Here is a 22,218-nt window from a genome sequence, read left to right as displayed (position 1 = left end):
ATACCATCAACCATTCTGACCTTCTCTCAACACTATTGCTCCTAGGCATCAATGACAAGGCCCTCACTTGGTTTGCTTCCTCTCTCGGCCCCAGAAACTTCTAGGTGTACTGGAATAGCCCAACCTCCCCCCATTTACCCCTATTATAGTTGGGGTTCATCAAGGGTGAAGTCGATTGTCAACTTCCCTTCACTCTATACCTCTGTTCTTGGCACAATGATCTCCTCCTACGGTTTCTCCCATCAACTCTTCGCCGATGACAAACTGATCTTCTCCTTTCCCTCCTTATCTGAGGAGCTACGGTCAAAAATGTTTAACTGTCTCTGCACCATCAAATGCTGGATGGCATCTCACACGTTCATGTTCAACTCCACTAAGACGGAGGTTCTCTACTTCCCATCCAAACAGGCTCTCTTCTATCCCCCACCCCCTTCTATTCTTCTCTCCTCGTCACCTTCCCTAATCTGCTTTTTTTTATGCACAACCTTGGTCTGGTCTCCGACCCATCAAACAACTTCTCGCTCTTCATCTCGAAACCAGCCACGGCGGTCAGACAATGTCCTCAACATCAGACATCTCTTCAACACTGCCACACACCTAATATCTTTAGCACTCTCAATCTGACTAGTGTGCCGGTCCCCTTTATGGCCTTCCCGAATAGGCTTTTTCAGCTCACAAAGTCCCCATACACTCCTCAACCTTCCCTTCTTCATCTCCGCAGCCCATCGTCAGTTAGGCTGGTTACCTGAGGCAGAGGTCAAAGTAAAAACTAATTCTCATCCTCTTCAAAACTATACATGGACTTGGCCCACCCTATCGCCTCTCGTGCCTCTTGTGCTCGTGTTTCCGCTCTCACCCTCTCCTCGCACCTTTACTATGGAATGATCTTCCTCTCAGCACGACTCTACAACTACTTAAATCCAACCTCCAAGCTCTCCTCCTTTCCGAAGACCCATTTTTGTAGTATTCTACGCCACCACATCTCCCCGTACCTCTCTACAATAACCCCACAGCACTTATCCCTCACCCCATCATCCTAAACTTAGCACTTACTCCACTATCCCAATGCTATATCATGCTCTGCTGTCCTCGTCCCTGGTTCATGTTTCTACCTCCCCATCATCTGGTCTTATATCCATATCCTCTCAGCCTTTGTTAAGGACACTTGTCCTCTGCTCTGTAAATCAATGTTAAAAAATGCATAAGCATTGTTGTGCCAAAATGTATTTTTCCCTGTAATTTCCATAAATAAACACAAAAAAATAACAACTCACCAATAAATAGAGTTCACCACTTTAAGCATCCAGTAGTAAGAAAAGTATTTGTGAACATGACCGAGTCAAGTATAAAATAATTTATCTACACAAGTCTACTCTTGACAGGGCCACTTTGGCTTTTAAGGGTTGACGGTCACAATTATTATTCCAGAGTTTACCCCATGGGAATAACTAAATCTGATGCCTGGGCAAAAGCCACAACACTTAAAGCATTCAATTGGACGCATCTCAGAACTACCACACAGTCAAACAATATTTGTTCATTAAATACCTATTCTTAGAATCAGCCTCAGTTTAAGAGTATTACATTACTAACATAACCCTCCTTTATTCTTTTTGTTGCATAACTCAAATATAGTCCGGTTTAAATAGATCCACATGCACTTAAGTTGTCAAAAGACATGTATGTATATGTTATTTATAGAACACACAAATACTGCGAGGTATCGAGGTGCTAGAAGTGAGAGAGGGCTGAAAAGAAAAGACTAATACAAGTGAGTTTTTAGAGCCTTGCAGAAAGGAAGAAATTCATGGAGTTTGCAAAGATCTAGAAGCAAAGTGTTCCAGAGTGTAGGGGCAAGCACTGAAACAGATCTCCCTCCAACAATGGCATGAGAGAATCTTGGAACATGTAGCAAAAGTTTATTTCATGAGCACAGCGGTCAGTTAGGAATGGAGGTGCAGAATCTGAACGCAGGAATTCAGCCACATCATTGTGAATAGCCCGATGAACCATACAGAGAACCTCAAACTTAATTCAGCGTCTGATGGAAAGCCAATGTAGTTGGAGTAAAAGTTCATGAGAGTGCGCAAGTCTGGGGTCTCCTAGGGCAAGACGCGCAGCAGCGTCCTGGAGGGTTTGGAGGCATTGCACATAATTGAGGCTGTAACAATTTTTGCTACAAGAGCAGCAAGGATCAGGGGTAAGACTTTTTTAAAACCTTGAGTTTTATAAAAACCCATCTGACAGACTGCAGAAACCTGGGCTTCTCGTGAGCCAGTGGTCAAAAGTTTGATCCAAAGACTCTTGACCACAGAGTAGGGCTCGGGACAAGGACCAAGAGAAGAAGGCCAATAGTCACAAGTCCATGACCGACTTCCCGCATTCGACCCAACCAGAAGAACCTCTGTGTTTTCGCCGTTAAACTCTAACCAATTCATAGCCATCCACTCTCCAACTGCATCAGGCAGTTTTTTAGTTCACTGGGGGGAATCCGAGGAGGGCACATTAAGGCGAAACAGGAGTCCAGTAACATCAGCGTAGGAGAAAAAATGAACTCCATGACCGGCGATAAGTTTAGCGAGTGCCTGCATGTAGAGATTAAAAAGCAGCAGGGACAGAGCAGAGCCCTGAGGGACTCCACAGTTCAACCCACTAGTAAGAGATGTGAATATGCAAAGAGAAACTGATTGGGTCCTATTGGACAGAAAAGAGGAGAACCATTTAAGCATAATGCCCGATATTCCTGCCTCATAAAGGCAGGAAAGAACTTTGATGGTCAACCGTACAAAGGCCGCAGAGAGGTCAAGGAGAATCAGAGCTCCCACCTCTCTGCGGTCCTGAAGCAGGGCGATATCATCCATAAGGGCCACCATGACTGATTCGGTCCTCATCCCAGGGCGGCATCCGGATTGGAAAGGGTGAAGAACATTGGCCTCAAGAAAGGCAGAACGTGGAGGAGAGAATAGATTACATTAATTTCATTAGTATTGGAAGAAGAGAAATAGGGCAGTAGTTTACTGCAGCTGTTGGATCGAGGTGAGTTTTTTTTTTATATAACAAAGGTGAAATTATTGAATGCTTGAGAGAGGCCGGGATATGGTCAGTAGTAAAAGAGTACTCAAGTGCTGCAGTAAAAAGGGGAATAGCATTGGTGGAAGCCTCTTGAAGCACACCCAGCGGGATGGGAACCAAAGGAGAGGCAGAACGGAGTTTATTCAGGGCAGATAAGACCAGGCTATCGGTTACTGCCTTAAAAAGGCAGGCATTGGGCTGAATGTTAAGGATGTTGTCCCTGAAAAAGACAGCAATGTGATCACTGAGTTTGAGTGAGAAGAGTCGCTGGGGAAACTTCAGCAGGGGAAGTCAGTTCCCTGGTCACACGGAACAGCTCTCGAGAAGAACAAGAAGCAGTAAGAATGTGATTGGCAGAGAAATCAGCCTTGGCTGATTTATAGCTGCGTGATATACAGTGCAGGCTTTCAAATAAACAGGCAAGGCAACATAGTCTGGTTTAGAGAGCCACCTACGTTCTGCTCTGCGACAAAGCTTCTTTAGTGATTTAAGAGATGGGGAGTACCAAGGGGAAGAAGGAAGAGCTCGACAAAGATTGTGTAAGAGGAGCAGGTTTGTCAGCCGTTTCTTGAATGGTGTCAATCAGGGCATCCACCCTGCCCTAGGTTTGTGAGACCTGCACCCTCTTTACCTTCCATTTATCTTCCCCCTGCCACTCTTTCCTTAGCAGACCTGGATACCCTGGGCGGTGGCCCAATATGCCAACATCCAGACAAGCCTGGCAGTTCTGAGATTAGTACAGTGGTAATTTGGAGCATGATAAAAATTGTTTAACATAAGGTAACATTATACACTCAGGCTGACCCGGGGTGGAAGCCCTTCCGCCAGGGCCCCCATTCTGGGAAGTAACAGGAAGCAAGCAAGAGATGGGCATAGAACAATAAAATTAGGACCATGGGCTCCCGCTCTCCCAACAGAAAATGCTTATGAAGCGGTGCACAGTGCCTCGTGTCCACTGCATGGTCTATGCTTTGCCCTGGCCTAACATGAGTTTGTACAGTGTCGGCCAACATTCCTGCTCTGTATTATAATCTGCAATTAACAGCCCTATGATTTGGAAACTATTTGATTCAGGAAGTGCCACTGAGTGCTACACTTGAAGATGTCAAACGTTGAGCGAAAGATAACCTTGCATGAGCACGAAGGGAGAAGCACCTCAGTGTACCACTAGCATGGAAAGTAAGCGATTCATGTCTAAGTAGGACCCTTGAAAGGTCAAAGGTCCTGTCAAAGGAAAATATGGTGCACAGCTTCTTGGTAAAGGAATCCCATTCACCAAACTAATTACTACACTCTATATGCAACTTAAAATAATTGCTCTGCAATAATGAATAATGCGTTTTTTATTTACATTTTAAAGTGCTTTCTTCATGTTAATGTAAAGTACATGTTAAATGTCTTTCGAATACCAGAGACCTGCTGACCCCAACTTACTGTAGGTCCCTGACTTACCCGCATCCTATGACCAAGACTCATGCAGTGTAGGTGGATTTTCGGATCTCATCTTTCACAATTGAGTAACCTTAAAATGGAGGCTGAGGAAATGTTATTGTCCTGATTTTGATAACACTTATTTACACCCCACCCTCAGTATGGAGAAACAGAGTAGAAACAAAAGGAAGCCAACATTGCCTGACTGACCATCTAAGGGCTCTGAGATGAGGATCTTCAAGTGGGAGGGTAAGGAAAAGCCATTGGCTGACATTTGTCTTATTACATTCCTTGCATTGCAGTTTTAAAAGTTAATTATCAGCTTTTAACTTTTCAGTGCACCTTTGTCCCAGTGCACAGTAGCAGGAGATGAATTGGTGATAGAAAGAGTAGCTATGCTGCAAAGCTGGCAATAGGGCTGTCGCACCAGCCTATGCAACTTACATTGCTTCAGCATGCTGCAGTGAGACAATTGGAGCACCTTTCTGCATTAGGGAGCACCTTAGGACACCAGGGTCCTTCTCAGATGTACCTGCAAGTTATCAGACAAGGGGGCGCTGTTGAGCAGCCGACAGATGCGGACATACTAATCTGCAGCTCTGCCAGGGCTGCCTAAAACCCTCACAAATATCCTACTTTCCGAAACGGGTCAGAGTCCTGTTGACACCGGAGGTGAGGAGAGTGCATACACACCACTCTCACAAAGTTTTGCTAGAAAATCAGAGCCGTCTGCACAAAATCGGAGCCATCTTGCCTCCGGCTCTGCCCTTGTGCTTGCGGCGCTCTGGGCCATGAGGAGAGCAGAGAGAGGAGGAGCACTATCAAGCAGTGGCGGCTGAAATAGACAACGGGCACCTTGATCGCAGTGGACACCCGAGGCCTGGGCATTCTGTCGCTGCCCTCCTAGGACTGAAGCAGACTGCAGTGGGCGGAACACGTGGCGTCCCCAAGACCTGAGGACCACTGCACCGAGGCTGGAGTGCCGTGTGTTGGGACCACGGACGACCGGAGACTGACCGCAAACAGGCCGCTTTGGAACCCCAGTGGGGGGGCGAAGCAGTCAAACAGCTGAGGGACGGCAAGATAAAACAGAGCGCTGGAAGTCAAGCCAAGAAAGTGGTCCGTGCAACAAGGGTGGGAGAAGCGGAGGCTGACTGGCGAGGCCCCCCCCCCCTCAGACCCCTCCCCCTGCGAGCCACCAGAGCGCAGGGAAGGACCAGGCTTGGAGAGCCCACGCTCCGCAACACGCAGTTTTAGGATGCAGTGAGGCCTGTCAAGTGGGCCACCGAGTACATTAGCCACCCATTATTGACATGCAGAAGAGGGCCGGGTGATACGTGAACCCAAGCAAACTGGCCGAAGACAGGTCCGGAAAGGCTGCCGTTAGAACGGGTTGCTGCGGTCAGACTGGGTCCCCTCCCCTCGACTGTGACAAGGAGAAAGACATATCCTATATGATGCCCGCCATCTGAGGCATAAGAGACCCAGATTACTCACACCCCAAAGCCTCTAGCTGAACCGAGGGTGCTTTCTACACCTCCAAGATTGGCAATATCCGAGGAGACGGACTTGATTCGAGATCACGTTGCCACATATGAGAGCGCCCGTTGACACTGTGGCATTAAAGCAACGTGCACCGCAGGAGACCCAAGCAATACAAAGAAATTAACGGAGGCATAGACAGGAATAGAGCACTGATATTGGACAGTGAGCTGGTGGCCATCTTCCTCAAGCCCCTTCCGCCCCCCTTCCATGGGCCTAAAACGGCAAGACACAGCGGGTGGCCACAGTGGGACAACCTACCTTACCATGCACAGGGCTACCGGGCGCTACACAGCACCTAATCGGACTACTGCCCCCGGGTTGCTCCACTGCATCTGAGAAATGGCAAAGGACATACCTCGCAGAGGAGCAACGCAGAACAGAATTGATAATTATACCATGAGCACCCCGGCAAAGGCCCCGAGGATCGATGGACAGCATGGGGGGGTGGGGGGGGCCGACACCACAATAGGGGGAGCAAACCTGATCCCATTACTTACAGATATTATGGCAGCCATCGGGGAATCCAGGGCATCTGAGAAGACCAAAATTGATGGCCTTGCCTCCAAAGTTTTTCTTACGACAGGACCTGAGAAACTTGACATCCCGCGTAGGAGAAACGGAGCAGTGGATATTTGACACAGGGGACACTCAAGAAAATGGAGGACCGCCTGGAAAAAATGGAGCGGAAACTCACCATTTTAGAGAATAGAGCAGGGGACAGAGAAGGGAGGTGCTGCCACAATAATCTCTGCATACTTGGCCTTCCGGAACCGGAGGAGGGGCCCTCCATGGAACTCTTCCTTGAAAGCTGGATCTCAGACCTCATGGCTCCTAAAAAACTTTCGAACTTCTTTTCCATTGAGAGGATGCACAGGATCCCAGCTGGCAGACCGGTTCCCGGTGCCCCCCCCCTGTGCACGGTGATCGCCAGACTCATGAACTATAAAGTCTGTGATACACTTCTGCTTATGGGAAGAGCAACTGGCCCGATCACATACAACGGCAACCAGATATGGTTCTTCCCTGATTATACGAGAGGAGTTCAGAAATCAAGACAATCTTACGACTCTGTAAAGAAAAAACTCATCTCTGGGCATCAAATATGCGCTCTACTTCCGGCTACCTTTAAGCTCTATTACAACAGTACGGTCCATGTGTTCTACAACCCCAGTGAGAACTGGGAATGGCTAGAGAAACAGGTCCTTTCTGCCCCACGCCTTGACAGACCGAGAGACCGTACACCCTGAAAGGATAACACCGAGGACACTCCGACTCCTGAGCAAAATATGCCAAAACGCAAAGATGGGAACGTAGGATTATCGGAGCGAGCAGGGAACACCTGAAGTCCAGTGGCACATGAGGTGACCCAAGAGAGCCCGAGGGGAAGGATAGAGGTGGCGTTTTCTCCCCCCCTCCTCCCTTGTGGGTGAAACACTTCACTGTTAATAATGGAACCCTACGTCTGGCAGAAGAGAAGTAGACAGCCCCCAGGGTTATCCCAATTAGGTTTTCATGTGTTTAAAATTACACGGGTTTGGGCGACAGGTGCTTCTGGTTGGGGGGGGGGGGGGGGGGAGTGCAGGGTGGGGGTATGGTTTGCAGGTAGTGGGGGAAAATGGGTTTAAATGTTCACTATTACACTGGGTAGGAAACGGAAACAGGGTACCCTCTCCGCACAGATCGGGGAATGAGAGATTTCCATGTTTACGAGTTAGAAAGGTTCAACAGTTGTGGTTCGAATTGTACGAATGTGAAGCAGCAGCAGGGTTGGCATGGAGCAGACACCGGGGTTTGAGATTGGTAGGGGCACCCGACGTGAGGGAGATCCCCAAGACACGCAACATCCTCCTCTGACGCGACACGCAAACATGACACAGGCAGGACAGATCTCCCTAATTACCTGGAACATTAACAACCTGGGCTCCTGAATAAAACGGAAGCTGGTGCTTCAATATCTTAATCGATACTTAATTGATACTCCCCTGATGTTGCCTTCATCACAGAAAGGCACTTAGTGGGTACTAATTGCAGGTTCATCAAAAGGTCTAATTACCCACACACATCAGTGTGGGTTCTCTAGGGGTTCCAGGGGCACTATGATTCTTCTTCATAAGCGGGTGCCATTTCAAGCTAAGAAAGTGAGAGCGGACCCCCGGGGCAGGTTCGTGGTGGTACTGGGTGACATCTGGGGAGAGACCTGGGGCCTTATTGCAGCCTACGCACCTCCCACACCAACAGCGGATCTCCTCAGTGAGTTACAAACAATGATAAAGAAACGGGCGGACTCTTGGGCTGTGGGCGAGGACTTTAACGAGGTTGGGGCAACAGGGCTGGAGATGTCCCAAACAAATCATACACCTTCGTGGAGGCAATGGGGCTATTTGACACATGGAGGGCACTGCACACCTCGGACATAGGGTTTTCATTTTACTCCAAAGCACACAAATCGTTCTCCAGACTTGACTTTGTCCTCACTCCCAAGAATATGGCCCATAGGTTAATATCTGCAGAATTCCTTGCAAGAGGGATATCGGATCACTACCCCCCTACTGATAGAACTGAAGGGCACATAGCATAAAATGGAAGCCAGTTGGCGCCTGAACACCTATTATCTAGGGATACCTGAAATTGCGGAAGGACTCTCTAATAAGACCTCGAAGTATTTTGACCTCAATGAAGGGTTGTTAGACTGCCCAATTACGAGATGGGAAGCGTATAAAACAGTCCTTCGTGGGGAAGCGATCTCCTTGGTGGCCGCTCACCATAAGCAATACACTAAAGAGGTTGTCGAGGCAGAGAGTCAAGTGGTCAGGCGAGAGGAACAACTGCTAGAGGAGGTGACTCAAACCACACATGAAGCCCTAATAATGGCCCAAGAGGTTTTGAGAAACACTGCCCTGGATAATGCTCGGGCGGCACATTGGTCGGTCTGGAGCCAGATGGATGAGAAGGGGGACAAAGGAAGAAAAACTCTGGCCTGGCTAGAGAGACGGGAACTAAGTAAGGGGCAGGTACGGGACATTCAAGTAGACGAGGGGGAAACACTGACAGCGGACTCCGATATTGCGGAGGCTTTTGCCAATTACTATGAACGATTGGGGGAGCAGCTTGACTCCGAGATCACAGAGGAGGAAGTGGGGGAAGCATTGGCGCAGCTGCAATCGTGGAAGACTCCTGGCCCTAACGGCTTCCCGGTGGAGATATGGAAACGATAGGGCGGGGCACCGATGGGGCACATGCACCACATGTTCCTCCGTAGTAGGAAGCTAGGCGTGCTCCCCCTGGACATTTGGAGGACATGCATCATGGTAATTCCCAAACCCGGGAAACCCCTGCAACGCTGTGCCTCATATAGGCTCATATCATTAGTAAACGGGGAAGCAAACATCCTGCACTGAATTCTCGCCAACAGAATGCTTGGGGTGATCTAATCTCTGGTCCAACCAGATCAGTGTGGATTTATGCCGGGCAAATCCATTCAAATGAACCTACGAAGGGTTCATATTGCCCTAGACCGAGCCTCTGCGATCCCGGACCAATTGGCCCACCTCGCGGTTGATTTCGAGAAGGCCTTTGACTCAGTGGGGTGGGATGCTCTTTGGGAGATTATGAGACGGATGGAATTAAGACAAGGCTTCATTTTATGGGCCAAACCCCTCTATACTCTTCCCGAAGCATTTGTAAGGGTAAATGGGAGATCTAGGATGTTCCCGCTGGGTCGTGGGACCAGACAGGGCTGGCCCCTTCTCACCTCTATTGTTCCTTCTTGCAATCAAACCTTTAGCGATTAGAGTAAGAACAGATGTAAACTGGTCTGGGTTCACCTGGCCGGGGGGAGGGGAAGATCTAGTCTCGCTATATGCGTATGACCTCCTTATATACCTTGGCAACCCAGTAGTCTCCTGTCCGGTAGTGCCCAAGACTCTCTCGGAATACTCACATTTTGGGGGATTCCGCGTGAATGAACAAAAGACAATATACTTCCCTATCCAGGGGGAGATGCAGCGATCTCCAAACTTTGTCCATACCCCGTCTCTGTGCTGGGCTTTACCTATCTGGGGGTACAGGTCAGTCCAACGCTAGATGATTTCCTCAGGCTCAACCTGCAACAGGTGGTGGGTAGATTAAAGAATGATGTTTCACACTTGCAGTCCCTTCCACTGTCGCTGTTGGGAAGGGCAGCGCTGTTCAAAATGATGACGCTTCCAAGGCTCCTGCATGTACTACAGAATGCCCCACTTCCCATTCACACAGAAACCTTTGTAGCTATTGATAAGACCCTACGCACACTGCTCTGGGGTGGGAAACAACCCTGCACTGCGCTTAAGACTCTCCAGTGCTCAGTATGGGAGGGTGGTATAGGATTACCGAATATTCGTATCTACTACTGGGCCACACAAACAGGGGTGGTAAATGAGTGGCTGCATGGCGACCGAATGCTCCTGCACATCTGGGTAGAAATGGGCGATAGTAGCTCTTTCTCCCTCCTCCAGATATTGTAGGATGACAAGAGCTTGAAAGGGATACCAAGAATGTCACTCCATACCTGCCGAGTTTGGGAGGTGGCACATCGACACATAGGATGGGACGCCAGGCCAACACTGATAGAGCCCTTGTGGCACAACACATACCACCCCAAAATACAGAGAATGGGATACTTTGGAACTTGGGAGAAGTGCGGCTTATGCACACTAGTGGATATTATTCAAGAGGGGCGACTTTTGTATTTTGAGAATGTCAATGGGAAATATGGGTTGCAACCTATGGACCGCATTAGACACGCACTAGACACGCACAGCTCACTCATGCCATAAATGCCCAATTCCTGAGCCTCGCTGATATACCCGTCTGCTCCCCCTTAAAGACAAATGTTCTCCCGGACCGTATCTCTTCTAGGGTTACCTCCACTCTCTACCAAGGGCTTAACTCCTTTGGCACTAGGGAAGTTACAAAACTGAAAGAAAATGGGAAAATAACCTGGGCACACTGGAGGTGGAAGAATGGGTGGAGGCGATGTTCCCCCAAGAAATAGATATTGATTCCATGCTGAGACTGATACAGCTCAGAATATTACACAGGTCATACTACTCTAGAACAATACTGGCTAAATGGGGAAGGGCCAATGATGGGGAGTGTCTCCGGTGTAAAAGAACACAAGGCATCTTTTTTCACATGATCTGGAGTGCAGAGTATTACAGGAGTCTTGGGCGGCGTGCATCACTAGACTCTCCGAGATAATGGGGTCCCCAGTTCCAGGAGACCCAAAACTGATTCTATTGGGGCTGTGGGGTGAAAGACTTCACCAAGTATGAAAAAAGCATTTCTTGGGGCGGCACTAGGGGTAGGGAAGAGATTAACCGCTGCTACCTGGGGTTCTGCAGATACAATATGCATAGACCGATGGTCCATTGAAATAAGCAGATTTGCCTCCCTGGAACGATGCATTTACACCGCAAGGTGGTACCCTCGGGAATTTCAGAAAATATGAGGGAAGCGGGGGGAATAAGAACTGAGCTTGAGCTACCGATGACTGTCCTTAAGGAAGCAGGCAGCCCTCACCTACTGTGAGGCCCCCCCCCCGCAATCTGAGAACTTTGGTGCTCCATGTGTGGCTTACAGCGACTACTGTGTATATGGTTTTTCTTGTGACCCTGCTGCTTACATACATTCATATTGTTAATTTTGTAAAACCTAAACAGTTATATATATAAAATATATATCAGACAAGAGCAAAAGCTCTAAATACATACATCTACCCAAGGTTTAAAGTAAAATCATTAGTTGAATGATAAATGTTTTCACCAACGATGGATATCAACATGCACTCAAGACCAGCAGTACTTCACTGTTGGACTACTCACAGGTTTAGCTCCCATCAGATGTAGGTAAACACAAAGTTATAGAAAACAGGTGTAGAAACACATGCCAGGAAACAGCAGTACAGATCTGAAAACACTCCAGCTCATAAGTAAAACATGAACAATGTTGTCAGTCATTCCCACTAGTTAGGGTGCACTGCACACTTTCTGGTGTAGCCATGACCACCCACAACACAAGCTATTGTGTGTTTAGTAAATGCACAGACTGCTGGTTTGTAGCACATGCCATTTTGGTTTCAGAGTATCTAGATAAAGAAATTGGCCACCACCTTTAAAGTTTCTTTGCTTTGATATACACAATTCAAATTACCTGTGTCGATACTTGAAAGTTCCAATTCCTCTCCAATGTTAGTAGGCAATGAAACCGATTCTGTAGCCGTTGGCCTTTCTGAGGGTCTTAGTCTATTATTTACACCTTTAGGGGGACTTGGACCTTTGTTAGTATGCTGCTTAGTTACACAAGAACCACTCGCCGTAAATTGGAATATCCCATTTGGTACTTCTGTGGATCCAAAGGGATGAGTCAGATTTGGTTTCTGCAGGAAACTATGGCTGCTGTGGTAGTGCTGTTGGGCACAGTCAAGGTCACTGAACATTTTTGAACACGTACCACACTTCACAAAAAATGGTGCTCGACTTGTCTTTTTGTTATGCTCACTAGAATAGTGTTCCAATATGTCTGCTTCCTTTTGTGCTGTTGCCTTACAGATGTTGCAGCCATACCAAACACTGCCCCTTACTAGAAGGTTTTCTTTACATGTAATCAAGTCTTCCTTTTTGTGGGACTTGTTTAAGTAAACTGGTAGACACCCACAAGTTAAACGTGCATTGTTGTCTTGTGATGTTGATGGGGTTGCCTCCTCTTGCTTTATGGACACTTCTGTCTGATCAGGCAAAAACACATACTCTTTGCTGTGAACAACTGTGTAGTGGTTGAGGAAGTCTAGCTCAACAACAAAATAAAGCTCCTCACAGAGACCACAAACATATTTTACCTTGACCTCGCCACTATGCTGATCCTGACAGTGCCGGTACAGTCTCTCCACCCTGTGAAACCGCATTTTGCAGATGTCACAGCAGACTTTGTGAAACTGGTGGGTACCCAATGACCGACAGTGCTGCTGAACGCTTTCTTCACTATCAAACAGCTCTTCACAAATGCTGCATTCCCACTTCCCTCCAGCAGAGCCAAGAGGGCTGGGAACAGATGCAGATAACTGAGGATCCAATGAGGCTTGCTCCACCTCTTTTGAGGTGGATGGGGATGGTTCCTCCTCTTGGACTTCGTGATCGTAATAGTAAGTGTGGCCACTGTGACATTCGGCCACATGTGCCATGGCACTCTCTTTTCTTGGCACGTCAATGCTGCAGGCGTTGCACCAAAATAAATAATTTTTCAAGTGCGCTCCCCCATGTATGCGGCTCATGTGCAGATGAATGATTGCAGATTCTCCAGCCTTTTTGCCGCACACCATGCACTTGTAGCAGATCCTATTTGCTGATAAAATATGCTTTTCGGCTGCTTCATCTGTTTGAAATTTCTGATTGCACTCGCAGAACCAAGCAGTTTTGACAGCTACTTTATTTTCTTGTTTTAGTACGGCTATTGCTTGGTGTTTGCCCTTTTCATCCTTATGGCCTTTCACAAGCTCACCTTTAGAACCTAGCTGACCAAAGGCTCTTTTTAGCATGGACGATTTTAGGTTTGACCGACCCATTGTTACGTGGAAATCAGAAGGATTCTGGACTTTTTCATTGATGTAACAGAAGACCAAGACTGATTCTTGCATTGTGCTAACAAGCCTGGCATTGTGGCGGGTGCTTTCTTTATGCTGGTTGACTTGTTCATTACTGCTGAACAACAGTTTGCAAGACAGACAGTATCCTTTCAGAAGAAACAGCTCTGCTACTTTCCATATGCTCTTCTCTGAAACTGCTGCAGGGTCGGCACTCCGGCATCGAGTTCTATGCAAGGAGAAACAAATGACAATATCACATTTCTTATTCCAAACGATTTCTAATATTTCCTATACGTGAAAAGACATTAAAAAATGTATGCACGTGACAAGTATTAAATAGTTGGCGTGTAAGTGTGATCAAATGTAATAAAGTCCCAAGTAGTGCAAAGTGCTCATAGGTCCAACAACACCTTTTTATTTTATGAAAGCATGCATGACCGTTCCTTATTTATATCTGAGCAGCAACACTGAAAAAGTAAAATGTTTATGATTTTATATGATATGGCATTTATAACGCGCCTATACACAAGCATTTCAAGGCGCAACGAGGCAAGGGAGGGGGAACAAAGGGAAGACAGTCAACGATCTTACTAGGCCAGGTGACATTGAGATTGCGCAAGTGCAGGGGGGGGGGGAGTGCGAGGGCAGGGGAGGTGGCAGTGCAGTACATGGGATTACACAGTAATGCAAATAAATAAAAAGGGAGGCCAGCTGGTGGCAAGTGCAAGGGTAAGTGCAGACATCAAGTGTCAAGTGTTGGTAGGGTACTGTAGGGATACAGAAACAGACCCAAGTACAAGGGTTGCCAGGGGGCAACCAGTGCAGGAGTGCAACTGGTGGGGAAGGGACCTGGGCCCGAGATCAGAGGGTACCCAGGTGACCAGTGCAGTTTCAATTCCAACCAGGAGTTCAGCAGGGGAGAAGAAGAGACAAAGCAGAAGCAAAGAGGAAGGCCTTGAGGTGCTTCAGGGACTGCAGATGGTTCTCCTCAAGTTTCAGAGACGCAGGGAGGCCCCAGCCGAGGAAAGAGATCTACCATCAACTTGTTGCTTGGAGAAGCGACTGACCCTGAGGGAGTTGGAGGTGGAGGAGCGAAGGGCTCGAGAACAAAGATATTTACAAAGAGGGAGTCGAAGGTTTTGAGGCCCCAGACCTCAGAAAGCCTTGTGGACAATGCAGAGGGTTTTTAACGTAATCCTCGCAGCCACTGGGAGCCAGAGAATAGATTTCAGTCCTGTAGAGATACAATCCCTGGGCTTGAGGCCAAGGACAAGTCTCACAGTCCTGTTCTGGATAAGTTGCAGAGGGCGGAGAGTAGAAGCAGGCAGATTTAGAAAGAGGCTGTTGCAGTAGTCCAGCCTAGAGAGAACCAGAGGTCTGGAGACAGTGAGCTTCTGGGGGAAGGAGAGGAAAGGAAGAATACCTCTGAGGAGGTGAAATTGGTAGTGCGACTTAGAGATGTTGGAGATGTGAGGAGAGAAGGAGAGTGTGGAGTCGAAGATGGGCCTGAGGTTTTTAGCCTCACAGGTGGGAGCAGGAAGAATTTCTACAATAATTGTTAGAGACAACAGAACCTATAAGGTCCTTGCATGCATAATGCTCTGTCTGAAAAGCTGCATTACCCTAAAAACGACCCACGTTTGCTGCTGTGCAAAGAGTGGGGACGTCCTGAATGGGTTACAATTAAATTATTTTTTTTAAAAGGCCCTGCTGGATGGAAACCTGGTGTATCTTGCCATAATTTATTTTGCGGTTGCTTTCGACAGCATTGATCAAACCCGCCTATTGCTCAAAATTAATAAATGGGGTTGCCCCTCTGGTCTATTTGAAATTATTATTCAACTTTATACTGATATTTCCCTATATGTTAAATTAAATCAGCAGGGGAAATTATCAGGAAGGATACCAAAATTCAGAGGATTAAGCAGGGGTGCATACTGGCCCCCGCTTTGTTCAATGCGTTTGTTTCATATTTTCACGAAATCATGACGGTGACAAGGGCCAATCCCCAGAGAATTCTGGGCCATGGAGTCCACTGGCTATTTTATGCTGACTATTTAGTCATGTTGGAGAAAACACATATTTGACTGCAAAGGTCCCTAAATGACCTGCAAGATTATGCTGTAGATGATAATTTTATGATAAATGCCAGTAAATCAAATACTATAGTCTTAAAATCAAATGGAGTGTGAAAAGAATTAAAATGTAATTGGTTTGTGGCTAATTTGACATTGTCAAGAGTTGATTTGTACCGCTATTTAGGTTTTAAATTTAACAATGCCGCATGAGAAATAAAAAAGATACACATCTTGCGTCTTAAGGTTAGTCTTTAGCTGCTCAAGGCATGTTGATCTTAGAAAAATTCGGTATATTATTGTTTTTTTTCTACGGCAAAAGCAGTACAATTATAACATACGGCGGAAATGTATATATGTGCGTTTCGTTTTTGAATTGATACCAACTTGAACATATTTTGGAAATGGGTTTTAGGCATTACAAAAGTAATCCAATTCAGTTGATTCATTACGAATTGGGATCGCCATCATTGTAGGCCATGGTACTGCGGAAAGGGTTAGCCTTTTTCGTAAATCTTTGATGGCAGACGATTCATCGCTTCTCATGATTGTATCTAAGGTTTTGAATATGGATAAGTAGATACTAATGAGAAAATGGAAACAAGGATGTTTACAGTTATTGAAAAGTGTTGGTGCTAACGTGGGAGGCCTAATCGTGAACTCCCTATTATTATTATGGTATTAATTGAGCCCCAAGACGTCAAAAGAAAATTGTGGAGACCCGATTGGAGCACCTCATTGGGAGAATGTCAACTGTATAAGGCCTTTGAAAATGTTAAATGTGTGGCCAAACCTTTTAACCAACTACCTAGATATTATTTAAATTAATTCTGTCCTTTACCGGGAGCCAATGGGAATCTTTTCTTGCTTGCAACATTGAAGCTGCACTAGAATAGTCTCATTAGAATGCGTAAAGAAGTAAGATGCCCCCACATAAGTTTGCCCCTCCCCCACCATCCGTGAAGTTAGCGCCTCTCTCAACATTTGTAAGGTTAAAAAAAAATGTTTGCTTTTAGTCCTAGTGGGCTCGATCCCAAGAGTCTGATGTGCCGCCATGTGATGGACTAAACATGAAACGATGCTTGAGGTTTTTCTTATACTCTAATGGGTGGGTAGGGGAGGAGTTCTGAAGAGGAGAGCAACACTCACAGGGGTCAGTATGGTCAGTGCAGACTTCACTCTTTTTCTCTGAGGATTGGGGCTCACATCTCTCATGGATATGTTATGTGTTGTACTATAATTTACACAGCTGCTGGCCATATCCCTCCATTTGAAACCTGACGGGTTAGAAGACATCTTGTCAAAATACCCACTTTCGGTTTCTCGCCCCACCATGAGGTCAGAAGTCCCCCTTCTGAAGCTTAGTTTAAGCAAGCTCGATGGGGGAGGTGTGGGGGTATAACCGTTAATGGGTGCGGTATAACCGTCAGCCTCTTGTGTGGTATGCTGCAGCGCCAGCACTAGGAGGCATTCCCCTTAACCTTGCTTTCCAAAAATGTACAGACAAAGTGCTTGTGCCCGTGACTTGCGCTTAACCACTCTGAAATAAATACAATTATGTGTCTATTGAAGATTTGCAAAAGTTTATAGTTCTGGAGCCATTTTTTGGTATTCTTGATCACAGCCGACACGTGTTTCAACACTATGTCGTCCTCAATGCAACTGATTCTGGGTGTTGGTATCCCCAAGTGTTGGTGCTTCAGTAAGCAAATGTGCCAATTCATTAGTTTGAGTATTCACTCAGATTCTCACGTCAGCTTCCTCTGTATTGATGTCTTGTTATGTGCATCGCTGGCTGAAGAGCTATATTACAAACATTGTCACTATCAAGTCTCAAAACCTATTAAGGTTTTGAGACTTGATATTGAGAATTTTTGCAATATAGCTCTCAGAATCAGCTGCCTTGAGGACGACCTAGACTTTTGCAAATCTTCAATTGACACATAAGTGCATTTATTTCAGAGTGGTTAAGTGGAAGCTGCCAGCACAAGCACTTTGTCTGTACATCGATGGGGGAAGGGGAAGGCTGGTAGGGGAGTTCTGTTTGGAAAAAGATAACCTCATCAGGCTCATTGTAACTGGTTAATGCTCAAGGGGTGCTTAATCACTCTCTCTTATAGAAGTGGAAGTGGGGGGATGCAGACCGGTTTCAACTCTCTGCAGCAGACCACCATATTTTAATCCCAATTCTCTTCATTACAAACATACACCCCTATAAAAGGTCTGATTAACTGACAAGTCCAATTTATAATGAATTCACGTTTAATTTCTCATTATAGCACCTGACAAAAAGAGAAACCTGGCTGTACAATAGCAATTAGCTGAAACAATTTACTTTGCGTTCTTAGAGCATATTTACGGCTAAGCAGCGTGTTCAATGTCATCAATGAGTGATACTGCCAATTCATGCTTTTGTTTGCAGGTGTAATTCTTCTGGGATTAGACAACCATCTACTACAAAAGGCCAAAAGCATATTCGCAGGGATTGTGACACACTTGACATTCAATAGATCACTTTTAAAACATTGCATGTGCCAGTTTTAGTCCTCTTTTGCTCGAGGAAGTGAGGTCGCCGTAGTCCCGTTACCACCCCAATCTCATGGATGTTTATATGGACACAGTTGCCAGTACACAAAATGTGCTGCAGGCACCTCTCCTATTACCCACTGAATTATAGCTTGGTTGTTTTTTCCATTATCCTCTTCAATCCAAGCATATAGCTGGTTGTTATAGTATAATTTATGAACTAAATTCATAGCCTGACTGCTTCACACATCTCCGCATACCTAACCCATTGCAAAGCCACTCCCATTGTAACTCCCTGAGTAACTGGCTCACATAAAGGCCATGTGCTACCATAACTGACTTTCATACCTGCACACAGCAGACCCAAATTACCATAAACTGCGAGCATACCTTACTCTTAATATGCCAAATAATCTCAAACCTTCATATTAATGCGCAATGGACCACTTCAGTAGGTGTGCACTCATCTTTACAGGATCCCTCGTGTAAAAACAGTTCTTTCCTCACCATGCTTCCATACACAAAGGCACTGGCGCGCATTCCATTAACCCCATAAGCATTCAAACAGTGCACTTGATTTCAGTGTTGTATGCAAGTATGCATTTAAACACTCATTGAAAATCCTATCCCTGCATCGGATTTTAGTGCACCATAATAACGCGGTACTGAGGCACTCATTTAGTACAAATCAAACCTGCACATTTGAGCTCAATGCAAAAGATGTACTCATAAGAGGATATTGCTGAAAGGCAGAATCTAGTGGCGTTTGAACATATGTGAGAAACAGTCTTTTGATATGAATTTTAATATCAACAATTTTTTTTATGTCAAATAGGTATCACTGATATCAAATGTTTATTTTTTATAGGAAGTGTTTTTTTATATGAAAAGGGTATCTTTTATATCAGTTTGTCAAAGTTTATATTAAAATGTTTTTATTATGGGAGAGCACGTGTGCACTGTTGCTTGGTCGAGAGCATAGTGAGTTGTGAAGAGTTAGCGGCAAGCGCGAGGTATTGGTGACATGGGAGTTGTGGCTGTGATGGTAGGACGTCATGATGTTACATAAAGCTGGCCTTTGATAAGCCTTTGGAAAATTTTATTTGAACTTTACATTATTTCCATTTATAAAACAAACAAAATGTGCTATCAAAAAATGTGTTTTGATATAAAAAATTATATCAAAATATCAGATTTTTTAATATAAAAAATACATTTCATATCAAATCTCATATTATAAAAAAAGGGATATCAAAATTCAATCAGATTTTTTACATCAAAATTCAAAGTTTTTGATATAACATTTCTGACATCAAAATTATCTCGGAAAGGGCGGAATTTTTGGGCACATTGTGAAGTTGCCCAGGCATTCCCAGGCATGCCCTGACACAAAAGCATTGTGAACATATCATGCCAAAAGCTGCGCTATGTTTAAAAAAAAAAAACTTCTGAGTTACAAGGCCTTTGAATATGGAACAAGTTACTTACCTGTAACTGTTGTTCTCCAGCATGGGTCTGGCATGGATTCACATGCTCATGAATATTCCCCGTCGTCAGGCTGGGAATCCTCGGTAAAGAAAAAACCAGTATCAGTTTCGTTTCTGATCTGTCTTTCGTAGTAATAACCAATCACTGGTCTCTGCGTCATACTGACCACAGCCAATGACTGCCCTCTACCTAAGCACCGCCCCTGGCAGCCATCTTCAGATTTGGAAGCACGTGAAGTGGCAGTATGACGAAGTGAAGAGCCGCAGAGGGGTAGGCGGGAGGGTTCGCATGTGAATCCATGCCAGACCCATGCTGGAGAACAACAGTTACAGGTAAGTAACTTGTTCCTTCTCCAGCATGGGGTCTGGCATGGATTCACATGCTCATGAATAAAGAATACATAGCAGTACACACATGCACAACCACGGGAGGTGGCAAAGGCTCAACATTAAGCATTACATCAAACTCAACATTAAGCATCTTACCTCCCCACCAGGCTCACCTCAGGCGAACAGGTTGCGCAGCACTGCTTGGCCGACCCTGGACTCCTCCCTGGAATCCCGATCGATGCAGTAGAATTTCGTGAAGGTGTGCGTCGACCTCCACGTAGCAGCCCTGCATATGTCCAGCAGGGGCACACCAGAAAGGAACGCCGTGGTAGCTGCGATCGCTCTGGTGGAATGGGCTCTCGGACGGCCAGGCAGCGGTCGGTTTGCCAACCGATGACAGTACATGATACAGCCGGAGAGCCATCTGGAAATGGAAGCCTTCGAGAGAGCCTTCCCCTGATTGACAGGTCCAAAGTTCACAAAGAGTTGTGACGTCTTCCGAAAACACTTCGTGCGGTCCACGTAGAACTTCAGCGCTCTAGCCACATCCAGCGAGTGCAAAGTCCTCTCAGCCGGCGACAAAGGCGACGGGAAGAACACAGGCAACACCAAGGGTTCGTTGAGATGGAAGTCCGACGGTACCTTGGGCATGAAGGAGGGGTGCGTCTGTTAGGGAGAATTCTCTGTTTAGGCTGAATTTCCCTACCTAGTGAGTCCCCCAGCAGCTTTGCTGGATTTCTGGGGTTTCTTTTTTTTCTCCTGCCAAGAGTGAGACTCTTTTACCCTCACTCTTGGACATGTTGAAGTGTGTTTTCTTGGTTAAACCTTGTGTTGAATGGGCTATGGGGTCTTTTACTCCATAGGGCCTCATGTATTTTTGTGATGTGGGTTACACAGCACCCTCTGTGCCGTGACCCAGGGGTGTCCTAGGGACTCCCCAACATAGACTCCATACCCTGGGACTGACTACTGTCTCCCAGGGCATGTAAAGTCACCAAAGACTTTGCTAGTCTTGAATCCTGAACAGAACCAGTACAAACCATCATATTGTGGACGTACTGGCTGGGGCAATTCGATTGCCCCAGGGTCTGTTAGTCGAGGGGGCACGTCTCCGTCCCCCCTGATCGAGTTTTGGCTGGTGGCAGTGGAAACTACTTTTTATATTCGACCGCGAATATTTCCCTATGGGATTTCCCATTGTTTTAGGCTAACACATTTAATTATTTATTTACGGTAGCCTTAAACATACCGCCGGTTTATATATTTATTATTATAACTCCGGTTGGGACTTTTTGCCAAAACTTGATTCTAAAATGGCGTTGGCGTTCGCCTCTGTAACTCTGACCCAAAGTGGAGCCCTTTGTTCCACTTTTGGCGGGCTTCTCCACAGAAGCCCTCCAAAGTGGTGCCACTCTGTCTGGGGTACTTAGGAGGGGTGGAGGGGGATTTAGGCACCCTGGACTGAGTTACCTTGGTAACTCAAGTCGCACTCCGTCCTGATTGGCCCAAGTGGTGAGCCGGCCGGCTCACCACTTAGCATGTTTGAGTGACAGCTAGGCTGGGTGAATGGGGGTTTGCTGCATAAAAGCAGGGCTTTGGGGACTGGAACTTCAGAAGTCGCCACAGGACCAAGAATCCGACGAGGGAAGAGCTGAGCCGACCTGCTTCGACGACACCACCCGGTGGAGCCCTGCTGAACCGTCTCACCACTTTTCCCGACGACCGAGGAGAACTCTTAACGGAGTGGCTCCTTCCCTTGACTGGTGGGGACAACCAGTTTTCGCCTTCTTTTCGCTTCTCGAGGTATCTCGTGGCCGCCTTGCCAGTGCCAAGCACCCCGGCAACCGGAACCCCACCACTTTTACCCCAACCACGAAAGTCGGTACAACCCTTTAACCGGAGGACTCCGCGGCTGGTTTCTTCCCGGGCAGTGCAACGACCTTCTTCTTCTGCTCTTCAGCGAGAACTTCTTCTCCCCTGACCGACGTCGAGCCTTGCTGCCACTGCCTGGAACAACTGCCACCGCTGGAGGATCCTTCCCGCTTAAGGTACCGTGTTCCGCCTGGCTTCCCTTGCTACCGACTGTACGGGGTAGATTTAGCCCCCGGCTTTCGACCCTGGGAGTGCCTGGGAC

General features: G+C 46.5%; 1 protein-coding gene across 2 annotated transcripts in view; it reads right to left on the bottom strand.

Moving 5' to 3' along the window:
• ZNF451 (zinc finger protein 451) overlaps positions 1–22,218 on the bottom strand; it is a 1,463,718-nt gene that overhangs the window by 610,577 nt on the left and 830,923 nt on the right. For both annotated transcript variants that reach the window (XM_069606175.1, XM_069606176.1), the window contains exon 9: positions 12,238–13,892. In XM_069606175.1, coding sequence (XP_069462276.1) covers positions 12,238–13,892 — 1,655 coding nt within the window. The remainder of the gene's footprint in view (positions 1–12,237; positions 13,893–22,218) is intronic.

This window comes from Ambystoma mexicanum, chromosome 4p, assembly GCF_040938575.1.
Source record: "Ambystoma mexicanum isolate Mex_15411 chromosome 4p, UKY_AmexF1_1, whole genome shotgun sequence".
NCBI lineage: Eukaryota > Metazoa > Chordata > Amphibia > Caudata > Ambystomatidae > Ambystoma > Ambystoma mexicanum.
This window is presented reverse-complemented; position numbering and strand designations above follow the sequence as displayed.